This window comes from Elgaria multicarinata, chromosome 10 (assembly GCF_023053635.1).
Source record: "Elgaria multicarinata webbii isolate HBS135686 ecotype San Diego chromosome 10, rElgMul1.1.pri, whole genome shotgun sequence".
In the NCBI taxonomy this organism is placed as follows: Eukaryota; Metazoa; Chordata; class Lepidosauria; order Squamata; family Anguidae; genus Elgaria; species Elgaria multicarinata.
In genome coordinates, this window is record NC_086180.1 from 88,997,044 (window position 1) to 89,009,401 (window position 12,358).

The 12,358-nt window shown below is 38.9% G+C and overlaps 1 protein-coding gene across 4 annotated transcripts in view; it reads left to right on the top strand.

The window, feature by feature from the left end:
- The window catches only part of LDB2 (LIM domain binding 2), a 244,393-nt gene that overhangs the window by 196,940 nt on the left and 35,095 nt on the right, over positions 1–12,358 (top strand). For all 4 annotated transcript variants that reach the window (XM_063135582.1, XM_063135584.1, XM_063135583.1 and 1 more), the window contains exons 4-5: positions 10,158–10,280; positions 12,207–12,290. In XM_063135582.1, coding sequence (XP_062991652.1) covers positions 10,158–10,280; positions 12,207–12,290 — 207 coding nt within the window. The remainder of the gene's footprint in view (positions 1–10,157; positions 10,281–12,206; positions 12,291–12,358) is intronic.

Below are 12,358 nucleotides of genomic sequence, written 5' to 3' on the forward strand. Positions count from 1 at the left end.
TGATGTGCTACAGGCCCTGTTTGCTGAGACCAATAATTGCAATTTCTCAGCACTTTGGAATTCAGAGTGATTTAGAAGAACATTGCCTGGCTGGTCCATCAACAAGCTTGCGGTTCTCTGAATGCAACCATCAGGTCTGTTGGACCTTAGCATTATGCAACCATTGGACAATTTTGCCTGGGCCTGAGACATGGCTCTTGAATCACCTTTCATAGAATCATCGAATAGCAGAGTTGGAAGGGGCCTACAAGGCCATCGAGTCCAACCCCCTGCTCAATGCAGGAATCCACCCTAAAGCATCCCTGACAGATGGTTGTCCAGCTGCCTCTTGAAGGCCTCTAGTGTGGGAGAGCCCACAACCTCCCTAGGTAACTGATTCCATTGTCGTACTGCTCTAACAGTTAGGAAGTTTTTCCTGATGTCCAGCTGGAATCTGGCTTCATTTAACTTGAGCCCGTTATTCTGTGTCCTGCACTCTGGGAGGATCGAGAAGAGATCCTGGCCCTCCTCTGTGTGACAACCTTTTAAGTATTTGAAGAGTGCTATCATGTCTTCCCGCAATCTTCTCTTCTCCAGGCTAAACATGCCCAGTTCTTTCAGTCTCTCTTTGTAGGGCTTTGTTTCCAGACCCCTGATCATCCTGGTTGCCCTCCTCTGAACACTACTTCCAAGTTGAGCAGAAGGACACTCAAGATTATGGACCAGTTGATTCAATGCAATATTAAGTAGAATATCTATTCCTTGAATGCTAGACCTGGGCCATAGCTAGACCTAAGGTTTATCCCAGGATCATCCAGGGTTCGCCCCTGCCTGAGCACTGGATCCCCTGTGTGTCACCTAGATGAACAGGTTTGACCCCTGGACGATCCAGGGATAAACCTTAGGTCTAGCTGTGGCCTTGGTCTGACATTATTCCTAAATTAGGGTGACCATATTTTGGAAACCAAAAAGGAGGACAGCATGGTTCGCCCCCAAGGGGGCGTGTCCAGCACTAAGGGGGCATGCCCACCCGAACATAGCCTTGGTCACATGTCTGATTTTACAGCACACATTTAAGACAAATCTATTCTACATAACATCTTAATGTTAAAATCACTGAAATAAAGAACAAGTGAGAGATTCAATGTCATTTTGATTTGTGGATGCCTTGCCTCTGCTGAACTCCAGGTACCCGACTGCCCACCAAATCTGCAACAGGAAAGGTGCCCTGCTTGCCCAAGACTTCTTACCTAAAGACTGGAGATCCCCTTAATGCCAAGGGCTGAAACTGATCAATGTACAACACCCCAAAGAGGAGGTTTGACAACCTGAGTTTGAAGGATATGGCTCCAGCAGTTTTAAAACACAATAATTTTAAAACTTTGAACTTTTAAAAAAATCCTTAAAAAAAAATGGATGAACAGATCTGATTCAAACTTGGCAAGGCTAAATCTCTCCTTAAGAGCTATCATGGTGCCAACTTTCTGCCCTTTATCTTTAAAAATGTCATTTAAAAAATAATAATTTTAAAACCTCAAACTTTAAAAAAAATCCTAAAACTCAATGGATGGACAGATCTGTTTCAAACTTGGCATAGCTAAAGTCCTTGTTAAGAGCAATCATGGTGCCAAGCTTCATCTCTTTATCTTTAAAAATAACATTTTTAAAAAAAAAAATAAATTCTCAAATTTTAAAAAAATACCTAAAAATCAATGGAAGAACATATCTGTTTCAAATTTGGTATGTCTAAAGCTCTACCTAAAATCTATCATGGTGCCAACTTTCAGCTCTTTATCTTTAAAAATGACAGTTTAAAAAATAATATTTTTAAAACCTCAATTTTTAAAAAAATTCCTAAAAAATCAATGGATGAACGTATCTGTTTCAAATTTGGTGTGGCTAAAGCTCTACCTAAATCCTATCATGGTGCGAAGTTTCATCTCTTTATCTTTAAAAATGACGATTTTAAAAATAATTTTAAAACCTCAATTTTTAAAAAATTCCTAAGAAATCAGTGGATGAACAGATCTGTTTCAAATTTGGTATGACTAAAGCCCTTCCTAAGAACTACCATCGTGCCATGTTTCATGTTTTTATCTTTAAAAATGACAGAGTTATAAGCATTTTTGTTAATTCCCATTAGAGCTGCTTTCTGGAGAAAAATCCGGATTTCCCCTCCCCCTCCCGGATTTGTCTTCAAAACCCCGTACAAATCCAGGCAAATCCGGTCATATGGTCACCCTAACTAAATGGCCTGACTCCAATATATCGCATAGAACTTCCATATAGACCTCCCTGTTCCCTGAGGACACGAGATGATGCCCTGTTTTATGTTCCCCCATTTGCTAAAGTGAGAATGGTTTGGGCAAGACTGTTTCTATAATAGGGTGTACTCTTTAGGAACGTTCTTCCCAGGAGACCCATCATGCCAGTTCTTTCCTACTCTACTGCCAGCAAAGAAGATCTCTTCATTCTTAAATACTTTTCTAGTTTCTGTTGGGATGATATTATAATTTTCTAAATTATTCTGTTGTGTTTGAGTATATTTTGTGCATTTTATAGCTATGATGTTTGGGTTTTTTTGTTACAGTTCTTAGTGTAGTTTTTTTAATTCTTGCTTTCTATGTTGCTTTCTGTGTTCTCTGCGGGAGCAAAAAAGCACCTAACTAATTAATAAATGAAAGATAATAAAATAATGATGTACTTAAGTTTAATGGGTCAGCATACTGTCTTTTCTTTAGGGAATAGCTACCAAATTAAATTGGACTTCTGTTGAACTTTCTAATCCAAAGTGTTTAGAAAATTGCTGCGGCTGATTTTAGCAACCTCCTGATAGAGAAGGACATCATGTTAGATTTCATAGTATTTATGAAAATAAGTGATAGTTTCAACTTGCGTTAGTGTGGATTTTTAATTTTATTTTTTACATTTCCCCTGTGCAAACCACACCCTCTCATACCACCCGACCTCTAATGAGGGCTTCGGCTGTGGGGCGGTATATAAATGTTAATAATAATAATAATAATAATAATAATAATAATAATAATGAAAGACCAGGAGCCACCCATGGCTGCCTTCATAGAACAATTCAAATTCCATTGTTCTATGTGTAGGAAGCAGTCAATGGGTTTCAATAGAGTTGAAAGTGGCTTGAATAGGTTTGCTGAATTTTCATTCACATTCCCTGGTATATTCACGGTCAAAACTGACTTTTTGAGGGATATGGAAGGCTTACCCCCCCAAAAAAGAAACCCTACTTCTGTGCCTTTGGGGTCTTTTCTTCTATTTGCAGTTCTGAAATGCTGCTTTTGACACTATTTTTAGTACCTTTTCCTCCTTTTTTTTACCACCCCGTCCCGCCTAACAGATCATATAAGCCATATTGTTCTACTACTTAGGTCAAGGGGAGCAGGCTTATGCCAACTGGCCATGCCCTTAACCTCTACTCATTGGTCAGAACGTGAGAACTATTCTTACCTTCCAGCCAGTAGGTAGAGACTGGAGGTGCACAGCTGACTGGCATTGGGCTAACAGGCCCACGTGTTCGGTGTAGAGTTGGTGTCATGGCACTACATATCCAGTTGACATCACCAAGGGCAAACAAAGACAGAATGGGTGTTAGGAAAAAGGGAATGTATTCTTATTGCCAAAGTATCTGTGCGAATGATCCTTGTTCTATATGCCCTTTCAAAGCCCCTGGAAAGAATTGCAAATGGGGTGTCTTTTGAGGGGTGTAAAATCATTCATAAAAATTTGTCCACAATTCCCTTTCCTCTCTCATTGCTTTCCACAGTGTAAGCAACGTTTCTTATGCCCCACAGTTACTTCTAGTCAAACAGGGTCCGCGGGCTTCTAAAACACTGGAAACCCCTGCAAAGTATGTTTACTAGAGGCAAAACGGGGCACTCTATGGCCCGTGATCCCTGCTTCCCTTTCAGAAAACAATTGCCTCTTTACTGCTTTACCTGTGCTACACATCTGATGGACTGGCAGAAATGATTTCATTTAATATTAGTAATTCCTATGTTTTTTATAGCTTCACATAAATATTCTTTATGGAGATCAGTACTGTTAAAATTGTAATAATAGCCTGTGTGCAATGGCCAAATACTTTTCCTCCTGTGTATTCAACAGTGTATGTCTCAGTCTTGGACACAACACCAAGGATCAATTTATATTCTTTTGTCTTATAAAAAGTAAAGAAACACATTACTTTTATGCATTTATACAAACCATAGATCAAGTAAGAATTTTTGACAGATATGAGAAACTCTCAGCAATAAAAACTGAAGGTCACAGAAGAATTTATTACTTTGTAAGATTTACATTTTCTGCAATAAAAAATAAGCTAAAGTGAGGCTATTCCACCCGCCCCAACGGTGCAAGTTGCAGAGTATTTGACAATGAACCAAGACAAGAAAAGGGTTAAAAAGCTACTGGTTAGTTTGAGAAATGTTATTTTTTTAGTTTTCTTTCTTTTTTCCCCCTGGCCTAGTCTAGAGTTGCCACGTGATCTCCTGAATGCCTGCCAGCCTCTTTCTTGTTGATCCTCCAGAGACCATCTGTGCTGGGGGCATTGATTAGAGTGTGTCTGCCGGGATTACATCTTTTCTGTTGCCATGCCAACTAATCAGCTGATTTTGGTTACCACAGAAACAAAATGTCAGAGCTCACAGTACGGTAACATGAATTCAGCACAACAGAAAATGTTTTCTTAATTGGAGACCTTTTCATTTTGGATTTTATGGGAACGGCAGCTTGAGGGAGGGGGAAGGAGGCCAGCTTCAAATAAGATTTTATCTTAATTGATATGAAAGAAATAGTTTGGGTTTTTCCCCTATAAATTAGGAAGTTAAATGTCTTTAAATAACATGTTTGTTAGCTATATGTGGATTGTTCTAGTTTGTATCTGTAATCCCTTTAAAATTCCGTTACCAGAAATGTGCACGATCCAGCCATTGATTTTAATATAGGTATGCCACAACCTCAGAGCTCCTCCGCCCCGCTTTTAAATCTGCTAGCGTGGGCTGTGGAGTAGTACTGGGCCCCGCCGCTAAGCATAACGTAAGCATCAAAGAAAGAATCTGGAAACGGAGGTTCACTTTCGCTATTGCGGTAGAACTTTTCCTTCAAGTGAGAATATATGAGCCTCTGAAATTTCTTGTCTAACTAAAAGTTATAAGAGAAACTAGTCAAATGGAGGTAAAAAGGAAGACTGATGTAAACAAGCTGTCAGCTGCAGAAATGTACGTGTATAACTTAAAAATGTATTTTTTACAAACCTTTTATGTTTAACCAAAGTCTCTGAATGCACAAGATCCGTTGCTTCTAACAAACTGTTAATGGAATTCAAACTGCAAAGAGATCAGCCATGTTACTTCTAAACAGAAACTGCACATCAGAACATCAGAAAATAAACAAATGTAAGACTGGTCATCATGAAAGAACCAAAGCAAAGAAGAGAGGACATGTAAACATATTATAGGTTGTATCAAGTGATGGCTTTGTGCAATTGGAAAATGTTTTCACTTGCAGAGGAGAGGCATGTGATATTCATTGATTCGTCTTACCTACTACAGCTCTCCGTGTGATATCCCATACTATTCCAGAGAACAGCTTTTGGGGTGGCTGCAGTAGTTGGGGTATTAGCAAATATTGAGTGCTTCATCATTCATAAACAGAAGTGATTTCCACTAGCACAGAACCACCAGTGGTATACAAACCTAGTATCCCATGACTGCCAGTTTAAAGCTGCTCTTGCAGAGCAGGTATTCCAGCTATTTAATGCCTGAATAATACTGCATTCTCATGTCAGTTGCCATCCCGTCAAAGGGCATGCAGGAGCAGTTTACATTTATTACAGGAATTCCTAGCAAAAGTAATGATAGTAAATTTTCCATCTAAATATTTGATGTGATACATCTTTTCCTAAGGAAATAAGAGGGGGGCAATGGCCTTCCCCCATTCGCTCCCCAGAAACGGGTGCTCAGAGATTATTATTATTTATTTATTTATTTATATAACACCATCAGTGTACATGGTGTGCTGTACAGAGCAAAACAATAAAATAGCAAAACCCTGCCGCAAAGGCTTACATTCTAATAGAATCATAATAAAACAATAAGAAGGGGGAGAGAATGCACCAAACAGGCACAGGGTAGAGTAAAACTAACAGTATAAAAGTCAGATCAAAATCAAGTTTTAAAAGCTTTAGAAAAAAGAAAAGTTTTTAGCTGAGCTTTAAAAAATGCGACTGAACTTGTAGTTCGCAAATGTTCTGGAAGAGCGTTCCAGGCGTAAGGGGCAGTGGAAGAAAATGGATGAAGCCGAGCAAGGGAAGTAGAGACCCTTGGGCAGGCGAGAAACATGGCATCAGAGGAGCGAAGAGCACGAGCAGGGCAATAGTGTGAGATGAGAGAGGAGAGATAGGAAGGAGCTAGACTGTGAAAAGCTTTGTAGGTCAACAGGAGAAGTTTATATTGGATTCTGAGGTGAATTGGAAGCCAATGAAGAGATTTCAGAAGTGGAGTAACATGGTCTACTGCCTTTGAACCTGGTGCTTCTGGTTAGCTATCATTTCATGGCTAAGAGGTATTGACTGACTCCATGGATTTGTCTAAAATCCATATAAAAGCCATCTTGTGGTAGTGACGTTTGTGTGATATGAAGAAGTACTTTTGACTGTTGTATCCACTGCCAATCAATTACATAGTGCGACCCCGAGTTCTAGGGTTATGAGAGAGAAAATGGTTGCTATCCATTTTCTTCACACCCATTCCAAATTGTATAAACTCTATTCTGTTGCCAACTTATAAACTAAAAAGGTCTCAAATGCTTTAGATTTTCCCATGTTGGGAATGTGTGATCAGTTTAACATTCTTTTCTGTACTTTCAGTATGGGGCAACCATAACTCAACACAGCGTTTTAAAATATCACTGCATCATAGATTTATATGATATGTGCTGCCTTATTTTATTTATTTTCCTTGTAATTCCTAACACTGATTTAATTATTTATTTATTTCTGACATTTTTATACCGCCCAATAGCCGAAGCTCTCTGGGCGGTTCACAAAAATTAAAACCATAATAAAACAACCAACGGGTTAAAAACACAAATACAAAATACAGTATAAAAAGCACCACCAGGATAAAACCACGTAGCAAAAATTGATATAAGATTAAAATATGGAGTTAGAACAGTAAAATGTAAACTTAAGTTAAAATTAAGTGTTAAAATACTGAGAGACTAAAAAGGTCTTCAGCTGGCGACGAAAAGAGTACAGTGCAGGTGCCAGGTGGACCTGTCTGATATTGTATGTGCTGCCTTATTTTATTTATTTTCCTTGTAATTCTTAACACTGAATGCTTTTTTGGCTGCAGCTTCATACAGAACTGACATTTTCACTGAGATCGCAAGATCTCTTGTCTGATTAGTCACAACCAGTTGAGGCCCTATTTATTTAAAATATTTCTATGTATTTTTACACCCCTCTTCAATTAAAGATCTCCTGGGAGGTTTGCAATATTTCATAAAACAAAATATGTGACATTTTAATTTTTTTTTTTTTACCCAACTCTATAATTACCCAGGAGCCTTTGATGAGAGCATTTTTAAAAGTCCAAGTAGATAACTACTGGATCACCCCCATATACATGCTTGTTGACACTCTCAAAGAACTCCAAAAGATTGGTGAAGTTGAACTTCCCTTGGCAAAAGCCATGCTGATTCTCTTGGTAAAAGCCATACTGGTTCTTCTAATTTAATGCAGTTCTTCACTGGATGCAGGAATTGCAGCATTTTGTGTGGTGCTTTTTATACAGACTTTTAGTCTGTATAAAAGATGTAATCCAGAGCACTTAAGATTTCAGCCACTAATCATTAGGCTTAACTGTTTAGAGAGCTATTTGTGATTGCTGTTGTTGTACCTTGCCATCATGCAGATATGAGCAGATTCCTGAGAGCAACCACCTTCCTTAAGATTAGCAGAGAACACCTTAACAAAACCAGTGGTAGATTGACCAGAGACAAAGTTGAATAGGGCTACTGTATGTTTAATAATTGAGAAGAAGTGGGAATTTAAGCAAACACAGTTTTTGTTCACCATGAGCTCTAATTTTTAAAGATGTGGGAGCCCTTTGCAGCTGGTCCCATCAGCCATCTGTGTAGAGTTGCCAGTTGCCCTGACATTCAAGGGATGGAGTCTGGGAACTAAAGGATGCCTCATGGGTCATGAGTGGGTCAGATGACAGAATATGACTGTGCCTTGAAGGTCAGGAGTGGAGTTTGATGAACATGAGGACAGAGCTCAAAGCAAAACTCCTCAAACCTTTTAGTCCCCAAGAAGGCTAAAATTCTGAAACATCAAATCAGAACCTGAGACTTCATAATCCTTCATCTTTGTACCAAGTCTGAACATCTACACAGAGAGAGAATCTCACTGACTGTCCCACGACTGTGGCTCTTGCTTCTCCAAAGGGTTTCGTGACCCATTTGTTGGAAATCTCCTTAAGATTCTTCTTTAATTTGGACTAATGTGCAGCGATCAACATTGGTGTGGAAGAGGGTTAATGGTTTAGAATAATTCAAGATCTGTCAGTGAGAAGTTTGTATTCTTCAAACGTAGGCATAATAAGCAGATCTTTACACATAGGTATGACAGAGAGCACTACAACATGAGAAGCTACAGCTTTCTACCTGTTATAAAAAAATAAAAATCCATTCCGTACCTGCCTATTCTCTCTGTCAGCTTTCCTTCTGCTCCCTGACTCTTCCTGACGACCTATACCTGCCTTCCTTCATGCCTTTGGAGCACACCCTTTCCCAAATCCCAGTCATTTCCTTTCTAGCTCACTGCTTCCCAGGCCCCTACCTCACACTTTCTTGGGCCCATCTGTTGTCTACCCCTCCTTCTACAAGGCCTTCTGCCTACCCTGCTTCACTCTAGTACTTGAATAGCTTGACTAATGGTAGCCAGAAACATTTTGGACAGCCACTGCCAGAAGTTTCACCAGGATCATTACTTTAAAAACAAACAAACCATTTAGTATAGATTTTTTCCCCCTATTCAGTTCAGGCAACATATACATCATAATTAAGAGGATGTTTTAAAACCATTATAGTCTAGAACCACTTTGAAAAGGCAGTGCTGGGTGGAGGGCCAAAGTCCCCTTCCCACTTGCAAAATGGACCCAGCAGCCACTGAACTCTAGAGAGTTCAGCCACTGAACTCTCTAGAGTCTTTTTAAACACATTATCTTCAATCATCAGTGATTCTTCCATCTTACAATCTGTCTAGGTGTGTACATCTGATCTATAAACAGACTATTGTTCTGGTACATTATAAATTCTTCCCCAGCTTGGATTTTAATCCAGGTCAAAGAAGAATTCAGGGCCCCCATAATGCTCACCTCTTCTATGAATTGAGTATTATAAGCCCCTGAATCTCATATCCAAGTCTACGTCTAGACAGTTTCACTAGAATCTGTACTAGAAATACCAATCGGGCAGGCAGGAATGTAAAGAGTTTAAACACTGAGGGCTAAAAGAAGGTAAAGGAAATCAGTCCCCACATTTTTCAAAGTGATTGGGCTGGGATGAGGGCTCGTTACAAGTTTGTACTGGGCCCAGATATGCAATATCTGAGCACTTGGACTGGGGGTAAAGCCCAAACGGGGGAGGGGATGAAAAGGAAAGGAAAGCAGAAAACAGAGAAGGGAAAGGGGTAAAAATGCAACTATGTAAAATTGGATAAAAGTGAGAAGATGAACATCTACCAGATGTGAATGTGCCAGAGCAAACCCAATAGCTAATTAAAACAAATTGAAATGTTATAGACCAGTCTATAATGTCTATTACATGAATAATACAGGATTGTCTAGTTCAGCAACTAGGCATCTGCCAATTAGTTCTATTATTTAGTAGCAATTTTTAGAGATGTGATAAATAGAATTTAGAATCCACAGAGCTTTAAACTCTACAGCCTGATCAACTACTGCCTATTGAATTGCTTTCCTTAATTCGTCTTTCTTCAGGAGGGGACACAATTGCCCTGTAAAGCTGAGCAGCAAAGTATATTTGCATTTTTAATCAGCTTGCTTAGAATTTTTATTATTTTACATTTTATAAAGGTTTCCCAGAGAAGTTTGTTGATTTGCCCCCTTTATTTCTTCTTCTAGGTGTGCACAGAAGGACGTCTTATCTTGGAATTTACCTTTGATGACCTTATGAGAATAAAAACATGGCACTTTACCATTAGACAATACAGAGAGTTGGTCCCTCGCAGTATTTTAGCCATGCATGTAAGTAATCAGCCAGAATTGCCTTTTTTTTTAAAGTCCAGAAAATTTTGAATATAACATTCCAGATCTAGAAGGTGCTGCCCCAACAAGTATATATTGCGGTTGTGAAACATCCTAAACATGGTGCTATACTGGTATAGCATGGACATTGGTTGTTTTTATGCTCTTTGTGGTTTTTAATTTTTGTGAACCGCCCAGAGAGCGTCGGCTATTGGGTGGTATAAAAATGTAATAAATAAATAAATAAAATAAAATTACTCTGCTATTGCACAAGAATCTATGGATGTAAATGTTTCAACCATTGTCTCCCAGATAAGTGAGGCATACTAAATTAAAACTGGAGGCACAGGTCACTGTTACACCCATAAGGATTTCTATTTAGAATATGTTAGATAAAAATCAGGCAGAGATACACAGTTATTTTAGTTATTTTTCATGGCACACTGTTGTGGAAAAGGGATGTGCCTTAGCATACAGTTTGGGAATTACTGGTTTAATCTAAGTAGGCCTACGAGATGTATGTGAATTAAAGCCCTAAACAGTTTGGAACAAGTTTATTTGAAGGACCACCTACACCTCTTTGAACCTATCCAAGCCTACAGAGGCCCTGCTCATACACCATTAAGATTAGGTTGGTGGGTACAAGAGACAGGATCTTTTTAGCTGTAACTCCATGGAATTCCTTCTGGAATTCCCTCCCACGGGATATATGTTTAGCACCCTCATTGGTTACTTTTATATGGACTTTTTCTACTCTGCTTTTAATAAAGTTGTTGGTGTGAATATTTTAAACTTCTGCTGTTTTAAATATTCTGGTGCTGTATGGGATGGTTTTAATTTTGTGTGATATTTTTTATTTGTGTAATTGTGTGTTTGTTTGTTTTATTTGTGAACTGCCTTGTGAAGGATTTGGGCATGAAAGAGCAGTATATATTAATTCAGCGCTCTTCCAAACTGTTTTTGTCACGTGTGGATTTATTTCTGAGCCCTGCAGTACACATAAGAGTTTTTGTATTATTCCAGCCATTATCCAACCCCCGACATTCTTCAGAACCAAAAAGAATCAGCCTCAGTATTAGCATCAACAGGGCAATCAGCACAATTGCCTTTCTGCTATCTAAAGCTGCAGTCCCATATATGCTTACTCAAGAGTAAATTCCATTGACCTACTTCAATGGGAGACATGATAGCACTCTTCAAATACTTAAAAGGTTGTCACACAGAGGAGGGCCAGGATCTCTTCTCAATCCTCCCAGAGTGCAGGACACGGAATAATGCGATCAAGTTAAAGGAAGCCAGATTCCAGCTGGACATCAGGAAAAAATTCCTGTTAGAGCAGTATGACAATGGAGCCAGTTACCTAGGGAGGTTGTGGGCTCTCCCACACTAGAGGCCTTCAAGAGGCAGCTGGACAACCATCTGTCAGGGATGCTTTAGGGTGGATTCCTGCATTGAGCAGGGGGTTGGACTCGATGGCCTTGTAGGCCCCTTCCAACTCTGCTATTCTATGATTCTATGAACAGACATGTATAGGATTGCACAGAAGGTGGAGGAAATATACATTCTGCTTAACAATGTATATTATGTTTTAATTCAGTTTATGTATTTTAGCGTTTATTGTTGTTCCCCGCCTCGATCAACATGGAGAGGTGGGTAAGAAATAATAATAATAATAATAATAATAATAATAATAATAATAATAATAATAATTTGCATTATCAATACAGCTAGCAGTTAGAATAAAGAGACATTGGTTTCTCCTATCCTCAGCAAATCAATATCTAATGTTCAGTACAAACTCTCTGATGCTTTTTATAAACAGGCAGCCTACTTATAAATAAGATTTAAAAAAAAATGCCCTTGACTTATAATTTTACTATTGCACTTATTTCTCACATGATCATATGTCTATTTGTTTTGGTCTAGGCACAAGACCCTCAGGTGCTGGAGCAGCTGTCCAAAAATATAACTCGTATGGGTCTGACTAACTTCACCCTCAACTACCTCAGGGTAAGCTTACTGTGAGTAATTTTTGAAAAGGTTACTGTCACAGCCCTCACAAGTTCTTCCTTAGCCTG